Source organism: Tiliqua scincoides, chromosome 2, assembly GCF_035046505.1.
Source record: "Tiliqua scincoides isolate rTilSci1 chromosome 2, rTilSci1.hap2, whole genome shotgun sequence".
NCBI lineage: Eukaryota > Metazoa > Chordata > Lepidosauria > Squamata > Scincidae > Tiliqua > Tiliqua scincoides.
Genome location: NC_089822.1, coordinates 37,176,967 through 37,199,810, shown reverse-complemented (window position 1 = coordinate 37,199,810; position 22,844 = coordinate 37,176,967). Strand labels below are relative to the sequence as shown.

Genomic DNA, 22,844 nt, shown 5'->3' with positions numbered 1-22,844 from the left:
CACAACTGTGTGGCTTGTTTTCACTTTCCATAGAGCTCAACACATTCAACAGCTTGAAGGAAAGGATTTCCTTCTTAGGTGTTTTTTGGGAGCTGCGTTCATCGGATTCCGACCATATAGTGGCATTGGATTCTTCTCAGCCTGTCCATTACAATGGACCAAAGCACAGTCATCTACATGTGAGCAAATGTGCAGTATTGCTCAGTTTCACTTTCCATAGGGCTCAATGCATTTTGCTTGTTTGCTATTAGCTTGTCAGTTGCAGCTTTGCAACCCACCCACAAAGGTTGTGACCCAGCTTGAGAAACCCTCGTACAATCTATTCTAGATTGCTGCTTAAATGAGAACTCATAAGTAAAACCACTCTTCCACCACTACCCCCGTTTTTGTTACAGATCACAGCTTTGTTAAAAAAGAAAAGCTGGTTATTTATGTAGAAAAAACAAATCCACATTATGCTATAAAATGGTTTAATGAATGCATGCATGTCTGATACAATAATAAATTTACTGGATTCAAATTATTTACTGTTGTAAACATTTTACAAAAAGCATTGTGATTTACCTGGATATACAATCTTTGATGGAAAAATTATTCAAAACAAAATCAGTGGCACATTAAGAACACAAAGCTGACAAAACCCAGTCTGCATATTTCTTTCAGCACAATGCTAAACAAGAAAAGTAGCATGGTATAAAAAGTGTACAGCAAAAGATTTCCTATCAAACTCTGGAAGCTGTAAATACAAATTAATGATCAAGCAGTCCTAACAGTTGAAACAAGTCAAATTACAGTAAATGTGTTTTCAATCCAGTTATACTTTGCTGTCAAAAGATTTCCTTGGCAAGTCTATTATATGCATTTGTTTTTTTTCCAAAAGACAGCAAGACTTTGGCAACTGAAGATGTTGAAATAACTTTAAAGTTCAAGAGACAGTCACAGCATTTTCTTTGTGAAAGGTGATCTGTACACCAAGGCTCAGAGGTTGTGAAAATTAATTCCAAGTGGAAGAAAGTGCAAGTGTCCTGCACAGATAGCTTAAAGCTGCTGGTATGGTCACAGTCACCAACAGGATCTTTGTTTTTTGCATAGTTCACACATCACTGAGAAAGTGAAATGTGTATGCTATTTTTGGCAAGAGCAAGTATTAAGTGATTGGTGAAAGACATCAGGTAGGACATGCTGGATCTATGTAGAAAACTGCTACCTGATATTGTTAGACACTGAATACTGATTTTGCTTTTGTTGAAGCAGTTCTGTAATAGCCAGCAGCTTTTTTAACACATGCTGTTGGAGGAAAAAGGGTACATTGTTATTTTAAAGTAAATCACCAAAATACATTTCATTCTGCACCATTAAGTAACTAAGCAATTTATTACATAAACATTTAAGGAAGTAGATCAGGCAACATAACAGCTGCATCTCTCTCTCTCCCCCCTCCATCCACGTAATTGCTTGAGGCAGAATGATATTTGAAACACATGAAGAATACTTTTTTTAGTACACTACTTCGCAATAGCTCTTCTGGTTCTGCCTTCTTTGCATCATCACTGTATGCATTTAGATGCAGTTTAAAAGGATAGCAGTTAGTACTTAACCCTGAGAACTACATACTTAAAAGGAAAACTTGCTCTTACCTGCATTGCCCCTCGTTCATTACTAAGTGTTCGAAGCTCATCTGAATGTGCCACACAAATTTCATGCAGGGCTGCTAGATCACGGGACAAGTCAGTTCTAGAAGGCTCTGTAGTGTCTGGAAGTTCAGGGATATTCTTGAACAAGAATGATAAAAGCTATTAAGAATCATCTTTCACAATACAAAGGAAATTATGCCTCAATTTTACTCTCACAAGCCATAAGAATATAAGAAGAGCCCTGCTGGATCAGGCCCAGGGCCCATCTAGTCCAGCTTCCTGTATCCCACCAGCAACCCACCAGATGCCTCAGGGTAAACAAGACCACAAGATACTTTCATCTTGCCACCACTTGCCTGCATCTGGCATTCTATTTACCCCCACACGCCCCAACAAAGACATCACAGTGACCAATTTTTAATGCATGAAACCTACTAGTGGCAGAAAGCCCAGGGGGAACAAAATTAGCCCGCTTAGGGCAGGCATTCCAGAGCTTGAGTGCAATTACCATGACAACCCTCCCAAGCAGCTAGTCTCCCACTCAGCCGAATGGGCATATTTTCTGAAAGTGGAAAAGGGCTGAGCTAGCTGCTCAGCACACTAGGCTGAATACCTTCCTTATTTAAAAAAATTTACCACTTTTCCAGTGTTCAAAGTGGTATACAACATAATTAAAAATACAGTAGATAAAAAACATTTGAATGGAGACCATCAGATGATTTGGCAGAAGTATTCCACACGTTGCTGAGAAGGTAGGCAAGTCCTTTTCCACTTGCAAATGTACATATGCACAATCCTATTACTTGTTCCTTGATCACTAGATATCCCCTATTTCTCCCAGAAGGCAAAGAAAGTGGCGATTATCCCACTTTCTGAGTTAGAGAAGCTATTATCCTTTCTGAGTTAGAGAAGCTATTACATTCTCAGTCCCGCATCTCCTGAAAGCAAGGTTCCCATCCCAGAGAGAGGCCAGACCGGGAAGGAATCCAGCTGGAATGAGGAGTTCTATGAAAGACTAGAACTATTCAATTGTAAAAATCCCTACGGGGGTTTAGAATAGCCTGCCTATGTAAACCGCCTTGGATTAAAGTCTGAGGAGAAATCTGACAACCAAGAAAGGCGGTATATAAATACCTGTAAAATTTAATTTAAAAAATCCCTCTTCTGGTCTTGCTGCAGCAGTTAGGAGTTGATGGCAAATGGAAAGGGTTGGGCCAAGAGAGCAAGTGACAACCAGGTCCACTCCTGTACTCTGCATTACTACACCTCCTCTCCTACCTACCTGTAGTTTTACAGTAAACATACAACAATATACTTCCATAAGACAATATCAGCATAAAGTACTACCATAAAAAGAAATAACCAAAAACAATGCCTACAACCTAATGATCGGTTTAGGAACACCTAAACCTATCATTTAGGTTACATGCACCATTTAGGTTACATGCATCAGATACATGCACCAAAATTCTGACCACCATCATCAATATGTCCTGGATACAGTTAAAGGCCTCTTTCACAATTTTAGTAATTTATGAAGACACAGACAAAAGATAGGCAGTAGAAATAATTCTTACCCCAAGTTCATCTAAAAACATAATCATCCGGTGTTTGTTACTCTTAATAAAAGGATTTACACCTTCCATGTAAGGCTCCTAAAATTAAAATAATGAGTTGATATTAGCTTAGTCATCCTATAGATGTCTAATGAAGTATGTGAAGGTTTCCGGATTCTGTACAGGAAGCGCTAGAGCTGCTTATACAGTGAGAAAGTCCACATTTATGTATATGAAAGTATATTTATGCAAATTAATAAGTTTCCTATTTTAAGAGCATACAGGCAAACAGTTTGATTAAGGTCTCATATACACCACCCAGAGATCCTGCATGGCAGCATGCATTCCTATTCAAGAAAATCACAGGGTTTTCAAATGACAAAGCACGCAGGCTACAACTCAAGAGGTACTACTGCTTCCTGCACTTTTGCCTAAGCACAAAGCACAGAAAATTTGGACTTAGTGCACAAGAACAATAACATACAAGCTTCCAATTTGGTACCACTTCCAATACTAGCAACAACCTGAAGCCCAAACTTCTTTGTTATGTATAGGGATAAAAAGGCACATGTACCCTGATATAATACAAGGATACACAAGCAACTAGTCTGTTGCATGCTGTGCAACAATAGTGGGCAGTGGGCTCTTCGTATTTGTGGGGGATCCATTCCTGGACCCCCTGTGGATACTGAATTTGCAGCCTGGAAGAACTGGTTCTATTTTATGCTGTTGATGTTCCATCAATAACTAACAGATATATAAAGGATGGCAAACTTGTATGTGGGCCTTATCTGCAAGAGTATTGAAGCCTCTGATTATTCAGGCCTATGAATGAGATGGAACTAAAAGGAGCAGTTTCCTAAATCTCGTTCTTTCTTTCTCCAAAAATGCCAACACAGCAAAAAACAAAAATTACAGGTTGAGCCTCATTATTCACATGGGTTCCGTTCCAAGCACTCACGTGGATGGCAAAAAACAAACTATAGCAAATCAATTTAAAAAAACAAAGTTTCTTTGCTCTGGTGATTTAAAAACAGCCTTGCTGACCTTTGTGATGCAAGATAAGAGTCATTAAGACGACAATCATCAATAAGATCTCCTCCAAGAGCTTAGAAAGGCGCTTCACTCAGCCCCCCCTTCACCGGTGCAAAATGATCACCTTTCTTTCACATGCTCAGGGGGAAGGGAGGGGTTCGCTGGAGAGAGAAGGATTGATGGATTGTCAGCCAGCTGCCCCCCCCCCCCTCATTAATGAGGCTATTGTTAAAGGACTGTTCAGTTTTTTAAACTGATTTTAAAGGGGTGCATTTTTCCCTTCTCCAGGTATCAGCACATTCCTTCTCATCTGCAGTGGTCATTCGTGTTGAGTCAAATCCGTGTATAAAAAATCCGTGTATAAACAGGCTGGACTGTATTTGTATTTGTAATAGCTGCTAATAGCCTGGAAACTGGTTTTGTATGGAGTAATAAAAGGCTGCTTATGGTTAAGAGCAAGTAAATGATACTTTACTTAATGTTCAAAAACGGTTGCTTCACATGATCTTGGGCCAGTCCCTTGTAGTAAACGTATGTTCTCATCTAAGTTCTAGCAAAAAGCTCAAATTAAAGTGGAGAGAAAAAACTATATTCTTATTCTCCTTCCCTGGAGTAAAGAGAGGGCTCAAGCAGAGTCCAGTTACCATTTTCTGTACTAACCACCAGTGGGAGGATGCCTCTTCTACGTGGAATATATGAAACTGTCTTATGCTGTTAAGACTATTCATCCACTCAGCCCAGTAGTATTTACTTTAGCCTACACCCTGGAAAGCCCACAATTAGGCAAAAGCTTATCACTACCCAGCTATTTAATTTTTTTATTTTAAGTTTGACAGGGATTCATTTGGGACTTTCTGCACGCAAGGCATATGTTCTACTACTGAGTTATGATCCCTAGCCCCCTTTCAGAGATTACTACATGCAGAGGGAGGCTTCATTACACACGTCCCCTTACTGAGAGCGTAAATTAGTCACAACTCATAACACATGTGGAAAATATTTCACTTGTTCTGTTTAAATATTTATATTTACCTTAGCTCCAAACTCAACTAGATTTGCTAAATTCTGCACAGACTTGGCGACCAGCGTCAGTGTTCTTGCAGCAGTAGGAGAAGGAGAATCTGAGATAGACCAACCAAGATTACAATGTAACATGCCTTAACTACATTGACTGGCAAGCCAACTTGGGACAGATGTAAGCAGCCAAATTGCTTCCTCCCTCCCCTCTTAAGCCACCCCCTCCCACAGTCTATACACAGCTGACTGAAGTAGAATCCCCAACCAGAACACTTCCCTTCCCTGTAGGAGAAGGGAAGACAACAAACAGCAAACATGCAGATGGAGCAGTGTGTGAACTTGTGGCAGCTTCTCCCTCCTCCTGGAGAACTTAGCTACAGCAAAAAGAATGTCAGGCAGCCCAATCCAGGGCAACTCCCCCAGAACTGATGCAGCCACACCAATGTGGTGTGCACTGCATCCCATGGGGGAGTTTTGAGCTGTGGCCTCCTTGAGGAAAAGCGACATTGTTCCCTTGCCCTGGGTAAGTCTTTGCTGCCCTGCTAGGTCTACTCAAACCTGCACCAGCTATTTTGCTGGCACAAGTCCAAGAGGACCCAGGCAGCTGGATCAAAGTTGGAAGGGGGATAGGATATCAGTAGAGCTGCTGCCACTGATCCTGGCCTTACTGGCCATTACTTCCCCTCCCCACTATCTAAAGTACTTACCTGAGATGATGTTAAACATCCTTGGATTCAAAATGGCAGGGCAAATCAACCGAAGGAAAACAAAACCACTGGGAACAGAGGGAAGAAAAGAAGTCTTTAATGAGTTTCTGATCTAGAAGTACATTACACTGAAAGCAATATATCTGAAATATAACAAAAGCGTTCTTGAAAATACTTGTTTAGACCATTATTTCAAAAAAAACCTCCATACTGGTCATATGACTATCTCTGTATGATAGCGAAAGCTCACAATATCTAATTTTCTATACCAAGATTAATCTACAGATTAACATTTTACTATACCACCTGCACCAAATGTGCTGTAAAATTCTATTTACCACTTGACAGAATGATATAAAAAGCCAATGATGAATACAAGCCAAGCCAGAGTAACTTTGTTATTGCCATTACCCTGTCAGGGTAAGGATTTTCCCATACATTAGGTTCAAATAGGTAGAAAGACAGTCAACTATATCTACTCAGTATAATCAGGTAGTTTAAAGAACTCAGCAGTAAGTGACCACTGGTCACATATACTCATCCACAATCTTTTGTGATTAAGAAAAAATATTCATTGTTTACTTATTCAATCTATCCTCCTTCTTTCTTCCTGGAGGGCACCCAAGGCAGTTAACAATTAAAATACATAAAAAAATTATATGTAAAACTATAAAATACAAATAAAACTATAAAATAGACAATAAAAGCCAAATAGCAGTAGCAATAAAAACCATTTAAAATCATCTATGTTTTAAAAAACATTACTAAAAAAGCAGCCATCGCATCATCTGCCAGGCATCTGTGCTTAATTTGTTCATTATGAATGATGAAGAAATTAAGAATAAAGTATTTAGTTGTGAATTGGGTAAATCTGTTTTAAAAACAGATTCACCAGCTGAAAGTTCCAATATAACTGAACACAATTACTGCATAACACTGAGCCATGGTGTAGCATTACAAGACTGAGTAAAAGCCTCAGGGTCATGCACTCCTTCATACTCAGAGATTAGAAGCCTCCAACTCAGTAAAGCATGGTTTGCACAAACCATAATTTACCAGTTTTAGATGAAATCGCAAGCTATGAGTTGCCACAAGCCAAAACGGTAAGTTCTAAACCTTACATGGGAGCAAAGGGAAAGAGCATAAGAATATAGAAAGCTGAGGATTGTGCCTGCACATTTGCTAACCATGGTTTAGCATTATGTTGAAACAACCCATTATCTCTCTCCCCACCCCCCACACACACCCCTTACCTAACCACTCTTGTTCTCATGGTTGTGTTGGCTGGCCACTTGTTCTGAACAGATTTTTGTAAACAACCATAAATATACCTCAGTGTCCTGTCAAAAAACCAAAATTAGAAACCTCAGTAGTTCAAGGAAAGGCCTCCTCTTCTGTTTAGACAAATATGACATCACAGGCTAAAAGAAGTTTTGGTTTCATATCCCACCTCCCACATCACACCATTAGAATTAAAATGCAATTGGGTTAAAAAGAGCTTCAGTCACAAAGGACTGTCAAGAAAAGACAAATTTTGAATATATTTGACTACATAAACATGCCAAAGGTGAGAGTAAAGCTTAGAGCTTTGCAAACAAGTCGTGTTTCATCTGGCAACACAATAACCAAAAGCTAGGCAGATAAAAATTATCAACTGAAAAATAAAAAAAGAAATAGAAAACTAGATTTTTTAAAAGTACGGATTATAATAAAAGTCCTTTTAAAATAATGGAGTTTAAAATGAAATTCAACCTTAATGCAAACATTGTATCTTAAAAATGAACTTATGACCTTTTTATGAACTTATAGAAACCTGTGTTTGTAAAGAGAAACCTGTGAAGTTATATCTTTGTCAATCATCACACAACACAATAGTTCCTGTAACTATACTGTATTATATTATGAGAGCCAGGAGTGGCAAGTTACCACAGGAGTCATTCACCAAGCAACCGATCTTGGCAACTGGCTCAAAGTCATATTCTAGTTAGGAGCATTTATGAGACTACCTTATAAGGTCATAAGATATATATCTCATAAAGAACACAGATCTGCCAAGTAATTTCTTTTGGGTAGAGATGGAGCAAAGACATTGTAACACAGTAGACGGGAAGACAAAAAAATAGAATGAACACTGGAAAGAAGCACCTTTCTGTGTTAATTCCAACCAACATGTATCTACAAAAAACTGTCATGGTTGAAGGTCATAAAATAGACCCTAACTGGGAATATTTTGACTGAAATCCCTTGTGGAGCAATCAAGGAAAGTGTGACAGATGTGATAAAAGGGCAGGCTGTAAAAATGAAGTAACATTAAATCAATGTTTTTATAGTTACAGCAGCAGATTAGTATCCACTTTTATTTAGGAAAGAACAAATGATAAATGAAAATGTTGATTTTAAACCAACTATTTCCAAAATCAGTTCCCCCCCCCCCCCTGGTGATCACAATTTAAATTACTGGCTGAAAGTTGCTTTGGTGACTTTCTTAACAGAAAGCCGTAGAAATTTCAAAAACAAATTCACAAATTCTGTCACAATGCACTTAATCACTAGGTCAACAAGGAAGGAGATTTATTCTGACTCCTCTTTCTGAAGGAAGATGAAGTTCTCAGCATTGTGAGATTAAAAATGCATGAGAAACGGGGCAGAGGTCTCAAAATGTTTGTCCTCAACAGTATCAGAATCAAACACTTCTTTGCAATACCAGGTTGGGAAAAGGAAAGGCTAGAGGGCTGGCTACTGGAACCACTCCCACCCAGCAGCAGAGAGGACCAGTGCTTCATTCAGCAGTTGTGGGACCTCAGATCAGGAGATTTTACATGACCTTAGGATCCCCTTTCTCCTCCTCCTTGTGAGTAAATGGCAGCCTGCAATTCACTCTGCAAGTCAAAACTCCCAGCTGCCCTAACATTCACATCCAGGTCTCTAGAAATCAAGGAACATGTCATCATCGAAGGAATGGCATTGTAAGTGTGCAGTTTGGCACACTTCCCAGAGATACTATGCATTGTGTTTCTTTGGGAATTAACTATGCCAGGACTAACTCACTCCATAATATTTTATTCTGATCCTGTCACCACATAGCAGTGTATGCTGCTTAGAGGTTTCCTCACACTAGGTGTGGGAACTGTTCTTTCTGAGCCAAGCTATCCTCTGGCCCATTCTTTAACTAAGATGGAGTCAGGAAGGAAAGAGAAAAGGGAAACATCCCAAACTTAATGAAATGCCACTGAACTCAGTAAGGAGCGGCAATGAGGCTCAATCAGCTGCTAATCAGACCAGTCTGCGGAGAAGCTGCTCCTCTTAGGTTATCTGTAAGCTCATCTTGCCTACAACCAAGAAGAGCTGCCTTCTCACATTAAGACTGCCCCACCTAAGAAACAATGGAGAACCAAGGGATTCCGATCTCTTATTGAGTGGAGGAGTTCCTATTTGCTTGCAATATAGCTGCATAGAAAGGGATGCACAGGAAGAAGCTAAAGGCAAGCCACTACACAAAGATGCTTTTCTCCAAGAAACAGAAGTCAATCACCCTTTAAACCGATAACATGCTGCCTCAGGTTTCCCTGGGCAAAATTTAATCTAAGAGCAGCCCAAGTTGAGATAACATGATGGCATAGTGCAATCTCAAAATCAAGTAAGACAGGCAAAGGAATAGGTGTTCAATTCAATTGTTACAAGGACTGATTTTCTGTGTCACCAGTAACTGAGACTCCCAAAAACACCTTATGAGAGATACATAAGCTAATTTAGTTATTCACCCCTTTTTATAATTATGAAAACAAAAGTTAATCAAAGAGGTACTTAATCTATGCATGGTCTAACAAAAAATGGAACTTTCAATTCACTTAGATTTGATTTCTCCCCCATGGAGTGTAATGCTTATGCAACTACACATATAGTAGCTAGTGGAAAGCAAGTATTTATTTACCTTCAGTTAACAGTGCCTATGTGAAGTGGCTGTAATCATGTCACACATTCTTAAAAAAAAACTTCTATGGACAGTTAGAGACCTACCACGTTACATTCCCCAGTACAAACAATTCCCTCTGGAAGGGAATTGTTAAGCCCCGTCCTTGACAGGCTGTAAGGAAGGGGAAGGCATTTCATCAAATACTGGTGTTTTTTTTATTCAGTGGGAGAAAGACATATTGTTTTTAGGGTTGCACAAATCTGCTATACAAACTGCTAGGATTAGGAGAGCTTTTGTAGATTTTAACCTGTTCAACTGCAAAGGTGACAGAGTGGGTTGATTTTACACAGGTGAGTTTATTTTATTACTGTTCTGTTGATATATGCTTTTAACTGTGTGCAAAATACCTCAATGGATTTAGCTGAACAATAAAATTCTATCTGAAGCAATTTATCGGAGCAAAAGATGAATAACAGACAGACTACTATGACTGAACGAGAAACAAGCAGAATATTCTGAACAGCTTCTGAACACCTATTTATGAACTTACGGAGGCAATATTTCTGCAGCCATGAATATTTTCTCCACCAGTTCTGAAAGGATGCTCAGCAAATGTGCTAAATTAGTATTCACATCTTCATTTTTTTCTAATTTTGAAGGATTTAACTGAAAAAGAAATTACATGTATTAGTAGCTAAAATGAAAAACTAGTATGTTCAAAATATAATCAGTCATATTTCTTCAAAGTAAAACACATTTCTGTTAAGGTTAGAGTGATTAGCAGCACACTGGACTCCTAGTTTCAGCAATAACAACAACAACAACAACAACAACAACAAGGTATTTATGTACTGCCTTTCTGGTCATTGGATTACTCCTCTGACTTTATTCAAGGTGGTTTACATAAGCAGGCATTTCTAAATCCCTCAAGGGGATTTTTACTATCATAGAGGTTCTCTCTTACAAGAACCAACAACATATCAGAATGTATCTTCCTGGTTTGGTCTCACTTCTGGCCTCCAGTTCTCCCACACAGGCTGACAAGCAGCTCCATCTCTCACATGGAGGGCAGCCAAGACACTTCTTGCTCACACCAAGAGCAGGTGGAATCACTCAGCTAGGCTTTGTCAGCTGCTTCAAGGTTTCGCCATTCTCAGCCGTTCAGGGAGCTGCCGGTGTCCTCGAACTGGCGACCTTCTGATGTTATCTTTGGCCTAACGGAGGCTCTACCCTCTAGACCAGACCTCCTGCCCAGCACATGTGCTGCAATCAGCTCATGGTTGCACAACCCAAGAGGTTTTTATGTTATTACACAGCCTGGCCTATTGAAATCCTCTAGAATGAAACCTGGGAAGTCTACCAGGTCTAGCAAGACCTGAAACAGCTTGATGCCTCTTTCACAATTTCAGTGAAATCTTTTTTAGCAGACTACTGATTAAGAATATGCTCCACTCCCTCTATAACAATTTCATAAGCATTTGGTTCAGAATCAGACTAAGTTCAGCAACTAAGGTGTTGGGTTTGGAAGAGGAATCCCAGATTTAAAGCCTTTCTTTGTCATAAAGCTGACTAAACAAGCCTAATGTACCAACTAGCAATGCTCTGGCTAAAATGCTGTAGTCCTTTAGAGCAGTGCTTCTCCAAGTGTGGTCCATGGACTGGTGCTGGTTCATGAGCTCTCAGCTGCCAGTCCGTGGCTCAGCTCCTGTGGTTTCCGATTTCTCCAATGGGCTGAGGGCATCTGGAGAGAAAGGAGCCATGAAATCTTCCTGAAGCTTGCTGTGGGACCTAGGTGTTGCCTCCCAGTTTTGGCAAGCCAAGTCTAGTAAGAGGCTCTGAGGCAGCAAGGCACAAGATGAAGGAAAATAAGAGGTAAGCGCAGTGGAGAACAAGCAAGAGCAAGAGAAGAAAACTTACAGAAAGGGTGAACTGAAGACAGAATTAGACAAGACTGGTCAGAAGGAGAGAACTGACATGCTACATGCCTATGTGAAAATAAAATTGCCAGGCTGCCACTTTAGATAGCTTAAGAAGCACTGCTTTAAAGGAAGCACCAGATATACCCAACAACATTCTGCCTTTTCTTCATCAAGATGATATTGTTCATGACATACTTGGATATCATTTCTCACCTCGCAAGACTGCTTGCTTTCCATTATCTTTAAAATAGAGTCCTTCAGAGCATGGTGAACAAAACGTGTGGCTGTAGCTTTCATATACTGCTCCATAAGTGTACTTGCCAGTGTGGTGGCACGGAATAAGGTTGTAGCTTCATCTGAACAAAAGACATATTTATAAACTGGTATGCAAATCTTATTGCAGTTGCTTGCATAATTATTTTTTAAATGCAAGTATGGATAATGGGGGGGGAACGTAAACTTTTTTAGGAACGTAAAGGGGCAGAAACAGAAATGCAGAATAGTCTAGAAAATTACTTTCTGTAATCTACGTAAATAAATGAGTTCATACTGTACCTTCCACGCTTATTTCCCTGTCATTTAGCGTCCGCAACAATAATGCCTCCAGTTTTTCATGGAGAAAAATCTTCAGTAAAATGCTAGCCAGCAGGGTTCGATCCTGTCCACATACATGGGATAAGGCATAGACCACATGCAGCTCTTTCTGTAGTACCAACTGAAGAAGAGTCATAGTTAGTCTTAAATTGACAAAGCATTCCATAAGGGCTCCAAGGACTTGCCAAAAATTAAAGAGCAACTGCACTGTATAGTCATGACTAAGGACGTTTGTCACGGCTAAGCCCTTCTAAAAACAATGAGACTCCGGCCCAAACCACACGTGCAGAAATCTATAAGGTAATGAGCATTTTCCACAAAACAAGAACAGATTAGGATGCAAGTGTGGGTTCCCATCAGTTCTATGCCACAGAATATCCAAGTTTCTCTTTTCCACTTATCGTGCTCCCAACATACCAGTTTGGATTCTTCCATGCTTATAGAACATGCAGTTGCAAAATCCACATGGTTCTCAATATTGGTGAGTTTGGTAGGTGAGACAGGATCCTAGACTGGCTACCAGAAAAGGCTCTTTGCCACAGCTTCTGCTCTCCTTGTTTTTGGCTTTAAAGAGCAGCCATCACACCCTTGCTTGTGGGGTGATCTGGGGTGGGGGAGAAAAGGAGGGGCAAGCCAACAGCATTTCAGCCCTCTTCCCACTGGTAGGGGAAGAGCCATCTGCTTATATTATCCCATGTATGCCTACTCAAAAGTAAGTCTAATTATATTCAATAGGGCTTACTCCCAAGGAAGTATGATGGCAGGCCAGGCACCTTTCCTGCTCCCCCTTTCGCTCCATTCGCTTTCCCTCTCCTCTTATCTCCTCCCCCTATTCCAGCAAAGGAAGGATGACTTTCATTAATGAGTCAATCCTATAATGACCATTCAATATATGCCTACTCAGAAGGAAGTCTCACTGTGTTCAACAGAACTTACTTCCAGGAAAATATGTACAGAACTGCAGCTCAAGTTACTTAGTGGAAGCATGCAAATAAGAGTTAGGTAGGGGAAGATGACACTGAAGTAGCTTTGTTTGCCATCTGAGCGTTGGTGTGAGGGGATGGAAGGTGCCTGCTTTGGGACACAACCCTATCCCTACTTGCTTGGAAGCTTCAAGGAATGGCTAGCAGCTTGCTCCTGGCAAGCGGGTCAGCCCTGGGCATGCTGGTACAGAGAGAAAACATGTTAATACTGCTGCTCTGTCAAGTGCAGGACATTTACTCTCTTGGGAGGGCAAACTTCCAAGGGAAGCTCCTACCCTGTCACAGATGGCAAGAGCTGCTGGGTTACAGGCAAACACCAAAAGGCTGCTGAAGGATTACTGGAAGCACTGGAGGAGGAAACTAGCACAGCTTTCGCATCAAAAAAAGTCCTGGACTGAAGTGAACATGTGGTCACAAATTCCATGTGACACAAAACTCACAATATGTCTCATGGTTTTCCCCACAGAAAAGCTGCACATTTGGTTTGGGCCTTGGCCACGACTTACAAATACGCATGACTCAACCCACTGTTTCCTGAAATATCTTTAAAGAGTGTTTTTGTAAAAAACATAAAATTAATTGAATGACAAATCCACCTTTACAATCTCATGAACACATCATATTGAAATTAGTGGGAGCACGGATGCCTTGAAAGACCAGATATCATACAAAGTGCTGATGGGCAATTCCTTCAAGTGTTAATATTTATTTTAAATCACTGTGAAGATGCTAATAAAATAATTCAATACCTCTTTAAATTCATTGTACTCCTCTTCTGGCATTATTTTCTCCATTGAATACCGTGCTCGGACACGCAAAGAGCCTGGTTCAATACCTTTCAGAGGTATGTGTGAACTGAGCTGAAACCATTCGTCTGTTGCCTGTCCTTTCTGTAGTCGGCTTAGCTGGCAACGCATAAACACTTGAAAGAAAACGGTTCAGGTCCAAGTTAATTTTCTCACAGAATTGCAACAAAACGAGCACACATCTACACTCTCTATCCACTTGATAAGAATTCACTAATGCTAGTAGCTCTTGACTTGCACTGTCTTAATTTGCCCATTCTTGAAATAGCACAATTTGCTAATGAAACCAGAAGTGCCATTTCCGTGGCTCGTTTTCCAATAGCGCATGCTTGCCTGGGCAAAACATCCAAGAGAGTTGTGCTGAAATCACCTGTCACTGGCAGAAGTTGGATCATCGCTTCAATAAACAGTATTTGTGTTACCCACAGGTATCAATGTGAACACCCAAGGACAACTGTGGCTTGGGAGCTCACGGTCTTTGTTGAATATCCTGCCTTCTCAGAAAGGTCTTAACCAGTCTCATTGGGGGAAAGCTCAGAAGTTAAGACAGTTTGGGATCACCAGTTATGAGACTTCATTTGGCCTGTTGAGCAGCAGTTTCTGTCCCAACCCAGCTGAGATGGGGGAAGGGGAATGGAAGGCATAAAGTTGCCATCAAAAGAACTTCTGCTGCTGGCTTAGCAGGAGCAAGGAGCAGAGGAGCAACTGCAAAGATTCTTGGTTACTTTGTGAGAAAGGCAGTGGCCGCCTCCTACAACTGGTGTCCCTTTCTTGAGAGCCAGCTAGGCTAAGAAAAGTTGCTGCTGGAGACTAGAAGAAGACAACAACAGTTTGGGGCGGGGGTTCAGCTTGGAAAGTAATTTGCTCAGAAACTTTGCAGTAAGTTTAGCGCTGGAGAAGGGGAGAAAAAGAAAACTGTAACTTCATAATTTTGGTATACCAATGAAACAAAAGACACAGAAATCCATAAGCTTTTTTAAAATATCCTGTTCTTCTAGAACTCAGTAGGCTTCAAGCATGCATTAGGTAAAGTTTGCTGGTCGCTGTACTACATGTGTTTGCTTGGGCACATCACTGGCAGCTGGGGGGGAGGATTTGGAGCTGGGGCATGGTGGTAGGGTTGCTAAGTAGCCAGACAAAGTAGCCTGGCCTTTTGCAGAGATCTGACACGCCCACAAATAATAGAGTTAAAAAAAAATCCCAGTAGCCTGCTTCCACAATCATCCTTTATCAATGTGAGTGTTCAGACTGTTCCCCTAATCCAGGGGTGCTCCTCAAAGGAAGACTGCTAGATATTGAGCAACAAAATATTACATGATGCAGCACAAAAAACCTGTTCTCCTTTATACATTGGTATATTACCAACTGTGCTGAGAATGGCTAGCTATTTTACTTTCCTTAAGAATCCACAGGATCGACGTGCCCTCACCCTAGCAAGGTGGTACACGCTCCCCTCTAACGTCTTAATTGGAAGATTCAGTGCAATTGGACAGTGCGTCCCGGACGAAGCACGACTTTGCCCATATAACTGCAAGACAGTAGAGTGCCTGACCCACATATTATTGTATTGCAATCTATATAAGGATATTGGTTTATTCCACTTAGACCCGATTCTCTCAAAATTTCCAGGACATTCTGATAAATTTATTCTACAACATTTGCTGAATGGAATTGATGAATCGCTTATTACCCAATTAGCAACCTTTATAAAACTGGTAATACAGCCCCGCAGAGCTCTCCCGCCATTTAATCAGTTTGTATAAATGTAAGTCCAGTGTTGTAAGAGCTATTAACATAGATAATACAAACTTATGATAATTCCTCTGTCAATTATAAAAATTTTATTCTTTGACCTTCTGACCTCTAGTGTTAAAATGGGTGTAATGCTCATGTAACTTTTTGTACTATTTATTGCTACTTTTTTGTCTGTATGTCTCATATGACAATAAAGGTAAATGAATGAATGAATGAATGAATGAATGAATGAAACCAACCCAAAGCATGTCTAAATGTAGAGAATCTTGAACGTGCCATTACACCTTAATGTCACTTGTAGCAATTACCACAATAGCTGAACAAAGCCTCTGAGTTCAAGGGCACGTACATAGCAAGAAACATGGAAGTGATGTTGCCAATTTGGGGTTTTCCAAAGACACCTGACTGACTGCTGACAAGGCCAGAAAGGTGACCTGCATGGACCTTTAGTCTGGTCGAAAAAGTCTTGTTCCAAAGTCCATATAAATTGTGTCCATTGCCCTTCTGTCCTGCCCAGAGCGCCTCTGTTTGTCCACCTTCTCAAACTAAAAGGTTATCTTAGCCAAAATCACTTTGCAGATGATTTTCTTGAAGATGATATTTCCGCCTGGTTGGCCCACCTGGGCTTTGCTTATCTCATTGGCCATCTCTGTGCTACCCTGCTTGGTCTTCTACAGATCATCCCCCACTTCTCCAGCACTTCACCAATACCAGCCTTTTCAGGTAAGTGAGTGACCCACCAGTTAGTGGAATGCAGCTCACTAGCATCTGTCCTGTTGGCTCTCTGTCCTGTCCATCATTCTTTTCATGACTTTCTCCAATTTTTCCAACCAGAGCAAATCAAGCAAAGTAGCTGTGGCCACCCTAAGAATGCCCATTGAAGAATTAGAAACTTGAGGGGCGTGTTGTGTAAGGAACCACAAACAAACTGGTGCTTCGTTATTATTTCAGTGTTTTCCAAAAATATATGGTGACTTTGTCTGTGCCACTTAGGAAGTGTCCACGTGCCACTAGTGGCACATGTGCCGCAGGCTGACCACCCCTGCCTTAACCCATGCCAATCTCATTGTTTTATAAGGGGAAAGTTAGATTTTGTTTACACATTTTTGATATACATGGAATTTGCAGGAACCTAATCCTCAAGTAAATTGAGAGCTGCTTGTAGTTGAAACAAGTAATACTATCACAGTAAACTTTCATTTCCTTCTATCCACACTCCATGCTTAAACAAAAGTTAAAATACATCTTAAAGTCAGGATAAAATGTTAAATTTAACAACTTTTGCTAAATTGTATAATGTGTCGAACTAATTATTTAAGAATGGTTATTCAATATAGGCAGAACACAAGAGGCAATGTGGAAAATATTGTGGAAGAATATGCACAAGATCCAATTCTAATTAACAACATTTCACAGTTGTGTGACTTTCAGCAAGCAATTCAACCATCTGTCTAAAAGATGGGAAAAAAATAAAAGGGAAATGGCCAAAAACCATACACAACTCAAATCGTAAGAAAAATGACTGATGACACAAAAAAGTCTGTCTTCCTAAGAGCAAAACACTGAAAGGAATTTTATTCCATAAACAATGAACCTGGCAATTTTCACGCTTGGGAAAAACAGAGTATAGGAGGGGCATTTTTCATGCTATATGAACAATGGGTACATGTGTGCATCTGTGTATCCAAAGTGGTTCTTTGGAAGAAGCAATGTATATATTGTTTTAAAAAAAGGATGGCTCATGCACATTAAAAGGAGCACAGTGGATAATGCAGTACACAGACCTCTCATATTTGTATGAAAACTGATGTCAAAGACCAGAGAACTTCCAGGAAACAGAATCATAAGATTTGAAGTGTTCTACAAGGTCATCCAATCCAACTCCCTGCTGGTAGCAGGAAATCCTCCTACAGCATCTCCAACAGGTGCCTATCCAGCACCTGCTTGAAGATCTTCAGTGATGGAGAACCCACCACCTCCCTCGGTAACCTGTTCCACTGCCAAACAACCCTTACCATCAGAATTTCTTTCTGACGTCCAACCAGAATCTCTTCTCTTGCAGTTTGTACTCACTGAATCTAGTTCTACTTTCAGAGGTAGTCGAGAACGAATTTCTCCCATATGACAACCCTTCAGGTATTTGAAGAGTGCTATCATACCTTCTCTCATGATAAAATATTTACTGAAAACATGCCCCTGAACACTTCAAAAATGCATACTGTGACTAGTTTGATGAATCTGAAAAACAAAAACATGCTACTTTTGTGACATCTTCCTTTCAGAAATAACAAAAAAAATCACTTACATATATCTGGATCTTTACTCTTCTTTGTTTTGTTACTAAGACTTATTTCAAATCTATTGATATCAGATGAAAGATCACTAGAAAAAACAGACAATATTGATTCCCGTTATATTTCTACATTGCCATTCTAAATTAAAGCATTACAAGATTAAAATAAATACTAACAAATTTAGGTTCTTGATTTAGAGTAGGGTTCTCCAAACACCAGCACATGCGTTGGATCCAGCACCACCCTGCCTAACCCCTCCTCCGTATGAACAGCGCTTACTGTTCTACAGAGGAGCCTTATAGTTGTGGCACCGGTTTCTCCTGAACTGCACCCCGGCTTGTTGCATGTGCCCAGAAATCCGGGTGCCATGGCTGCTGGATCAAAAGACTCTGGAAGCGGAAATCTGGGGCTCAGTTAGGGGAAGAGGGAGGCCGCAACCACGAGGCTCCCCTGAGGAACAGCAAGCACTGTTCGCGCCAGGGAAACCTTTCCTGGTGCACATCTGTCCCTAATTTGGAGACCACTGATTTAGAGCCACAATCAGCAGGCAGTTATTTGCTACTAAAAACTGTACTGTGGCACACCTGAGACAAAATAATTCTCACACACACACTACAAAAATAGATGCATTATCCCTAAAACAGTTTCTATTAAGTTTAAAATGTAATAATTTGAACAGCACAAAACTTACTCAAACACAAATTCTTCTGACCACACAGGGTTCTGTCCTTCTCGTACATGTGTTTTTGCTACCTGTACACTATTCAGGTAGATATTACAGTAAGGATTAGTAAAATGCTTTGCTGGAAGTGTATGGGCTTCTTCAACATGCAATATAAGACTGCTGACCTAAAGAGATGATACAAACAGATTTTTAAAAGCTTTTTTTTTTTTTTTTTTTTTGCAACAAAGACCCCAAGCCCAAACAGAACTCTTCAGCAGCTGTGCCACTCAGGAGTGTCCCAGTAGGCCTTGCAAGGAAGCCAGCCAAGCTGTACTGAGGCCAGTGGTGAGCCTATGATGCCTAAGTGGGAGACAGGGGGGAGAGAAAAACATTCAATTACATGAATCTACACTTACAGAGCTATATCCCAGACACAGGTTTACCACCTCAAGTACTACTAGGTCTATAATGAAGTCATTGGTTCATATAAATAGCTATAGTTCTATTTCATTTTAAAAAGTTATAATCTGTCTCTCTGGGTTCCACTGAAATCATTATCTATTTAGTATTTTTAAAAATCTTACCATTCTAAACAAGGTTCAGTTGTCAAGTGTTTACGAAGTCATTTCCAATTATTTATCTGTTAGTGCAATTCACTTTTCTTTTTAATATGCAACCCGCCCGTCCCCGTCCCCCCCGGTATCTGCGGGTTTAGTACTCAAGGATTTGAGTATCCAAGGGTTTCTAATGCATGAGGTGGGCCAACTGTAGCCTTCCAGACCTAATCAGAACTATGCTTCTGCCAAAAACTGGAAGTTGTGGTTTTGGGTCCTCAAAAGGGCCTCCAGACCAGAAAGGATTCAGAGACTTTGAGGGCCCCCAAATGTGACAATTCAAACAACTGTAGATTCTGTATCCACGGAAGTTCCATGATCAGAACCCCCATGAATAATGAGGGCCACCCTGTATTTTCTCATTCTCTTTATTCTGTAGTATTTTATTTTTTATTTTCATGTTCATTATCTTCATAAAAATAATATCCAATCTAATCATTTTCAAGACAACATTAAATAGACCCACTGTGTGGTATCCACTTAATGTGCATCTTAATTATAACTACACCTTCCGTTTCTTCTGTCTTTATACCTTGATTTTACACATTTGTGCTAGAACATTTGATTGTGATTCTGCTAAGAATCGTACTTACTGACTGGCATAGCTGTGGAATAATTTTTTCAAATCTTCCCCCCCCCCATTTCAACGAATGCATAACTGTGCAACAAAATTTGAACAATTTTGTGTTCATCTGAATGTTTCTTCATTAATTTTGGTGCAAAAATTTCAAAATGCAACTATTTTTGGTATAGCATAAATAGATTAGCCACAATTAACACTATGCAGTTTATTAATATGACTGTATTATAAAGAATTAGGCAATAGGATAAAGACAGAAATTTAAGATAACCAAAAAGATTTTGATGATCCAAAAAAAACTAAGATCATCATTGGAATTGGTGCCTCTGAATTGCATAAGATGCATTAAAAATACAACATAAACCATTTTTGTGTTACATTGTAATTTTACCTGGCGTAGACGTTTATTTGATGTCCCTGGACTAGTTTTTCGTAAATTGCAGAATGTTTGCAAAGCTTTCATCCAGTCCTACAAAATACAAGCATCTTTGATCAATAAGGTTTGATATTCATATTGAAGTTACTCTAACTATGTCTAACCGAGTGGTTCTCAAACAGTTAGGTCTCCAAAGCCCTTTACTCTCCTAAAAGAAGTCTTGGAGAGCCTGAGTACTAGTGCATGTGTGGAATAGTGCAGCACAAAGTCCAAGGCTGAATATTGGCAAAGAGCAGGAATAGGAAGGCAACGAGAGCCAGGAATCAAGGTCTTGCAATAGCTCAATGCCTATAAGAGGCCTTGCAAAAAGCAAGGCTGACCTTTCCTTAGCTGCCGCTGCTGTGTCACAGATGTGAAAGAGCAAGCAGTGGAGGGAGCTCTCATCCCACAGCTCACACAAGAGGTCAAACAGTCGCCCTCACACTGAGAGAAGTTGCGTTGGGCCAGTGTGGGCTTCAACAAATCTCCGGAGGGCCAGCGGCTCATTGGAGACTGGGGGCTCCCTGAGGGCCGCATTGAGAGGCCTTGAGGGCCACAAGTGGCCCCCGGGCCGGGGTTTGGGCACCCCTGGGTTAGAGGAACAAAAGAGCAAACCAGGCAGAAGGTGGCCACTTATGGTATGCTCATGGAGGCCCTGGGCTTCTAGGAGCAAAATTTGAGAAAAGCTTCAAATACATCCATTATTTTGTTTCCAAGTTTCTGGCTATTCTTCTCTGCCTACCTCGCAGATTCTTTCCCCACCCCACCTCAGGCCCATGTACCCTTCTCGTTTAAAATGCATAGACGGAATCAAATATTCCAAAATGATTACTTTGCTCCCAAACAAGTCACTGTACATACTCGAATAAAAGCTGGTCTCACAGATAAGTCAAGGGCAGGTTTTGAGCCAAAAATCATGGAATTTTCTATGACCATCGGATAAGTCGGGGGTTAAACTTAGGGGGGTGTCTGACTAGTTTTGTCTGATTTTATCTGAGGCCAGATCCTGAAAAAACCTACCAGTAATTTTTGTCTAAGAACTTCACAGTCTTTAAACTATTAAGAATATAGTAAAAGATTGTAGATCGTAAGATACATTTTTATTTATTGACTTTTAAAATTCTGGTCCTCACAACCTTTCTGTAAACACTACCAGAGTAAGTGCACTGAAAACTACATACCAGCAGAACCATTAATCAAATCCTTCTTTAACGTGCCTGAAGTATTAAGCCAGAGGCACTACATATAACACATAACTGAGAGTGTGCAATTCAATCCACACTGGAGAGATAAGCAACAAGGAGTGAGCAAGAGCAAGTGCAGCTACACCTTGCTGCAATCCTATTTACTCAGAAGTAGACACCACTGCTTTTCATGGGTGTTATTCTTAAGTAAGGGTGCACTGAATTGTAGCCTTAGACTTTCTTTCAAATGGAAACGAAGATTACATCCTGGTGTTTAAAAAACCAGACCTCTGTCAAAGATTTGCAAAATGGAAGGACGCTGCAGAAGAGTCTCCTAAAGAGAAGGAGGCTTGCTTGATTTAAATGGAAGTTTTGAGCCCTGGCTTGCTTTTTTTCCTCAGAAGGCAATTATCTACTACAGTAATACAGTTTTCAGTATTTATATAGGTCAATACAGGGGGTCCTCATTATTCTAGTGTAGAAAAATTGACTCTATTAGCAATCCATGGTTAGCAGGGATTTTTGTCCCTGTAGTATATAATAGGATTTGCTCTGACCAGGGCTGGAAGATAGAAAACAGCATGTGATACACAACACTGGCTTAGTAACACTAGCTCCTCCTGCCAATTGTTCTCTCTGCTCCTTCTGTCATGCTCTTAGCTTCTTAGTTCTTTGGAAACTAAAAACTGTTCCCAGCAAACAACTGCTGTATATACAGGGTGTCTCATAAAGAAAAAAATGCACAAGCATTTTAATGAGCTCTAATTCATACATAGGACATTACAGAAAATCTGCAACACTTGAAAATGTAAGGGAAGCAACTGAAGAGATGTGTGGAACCGTCCGAGCACACATTACTGGATATCTACAGATTCCTTAGTCAATTATGTCAGCGATGTATAGATACCAATGGGGAGCATGTCATGCACTTGGCCTAATTCATTAAGCCGTTTCTGCCCAAAGTTGCATATACGCAACAGAGATCAAATTTGTACACCTGTGAACTGGGCAGAAATGGGTTAACTAATTATTTAATTATTTGGATAAAGCAACTGCTTCTGTGTATACCATATGCAATATGTGTGAATTGTACATACACTATAATGTTGAATTTAGTATACTATATTTTCCTGAGATACCCTGTGTATAACAATGACAAATACAGCACCTCTCA

General features: G+C 40.2%; 1 protein-coding gene across 1 annotated transcript in view; it reads right to left on the bottom strand.

The window, feature by feature from the left end:
• Nucleotides 1-461: 461 nt before the first annotated feature.
• Nucleotides 462-22,844, bottom strand: part of RASA1 (RAS p21 protein activator 1) — a 65,055-nt gene continuing 42,672 nt past the window's right edge. The window contains exons 13-25 of the mRNA XM_066618092.1: nt 20,463-20,540; nt 18,905-19,062; nt 18,225-18,301; nt 14,108-14,280; nt 12,337-12,496; nt 11,995-12,137; nt 10,413-10,528; nt 7,203-7,289; nt 5,950-6,017; nt 5,258-5,346; nt 3,212-3,289; nt 1,638-1,772; nt 462-1,287 (exon numbers count right to left, since the gene is read on the bottom strand). Of these exons, the coding sequence (XP_066474189.1) occupies nt 1,204-1,287; nt 1,638-1,772; nt 3,212-3,289; nt 5,258-5,346; nt 5,950-6,017; nt 7,203-7,289; nt 10,413-10,528; nt 11,995-12,137; nt 12,337-12,496; nt 14,108-14,280; nt 18,225-18,301; nt 18,905-19,062; nt 20,463-20,540 (1,446 nt within the window). The 3' untranslated portion in view covers nt 462-1,203. The remainder of the gene's footprint in view (nt 1,288-1,637; nt 1,773-3,211; nt 3,290-5,257; nt 5,347-5,949; nt 6,018-7,202; nt 7,290-10,412; nt 10,529-11,994; nt 12,138-12,336; nt 12,497-14,107; nt 14,281-18,224; nt 18,302-18,904; nt 19,063-20,462; nt 20,541-22,844) is intronic.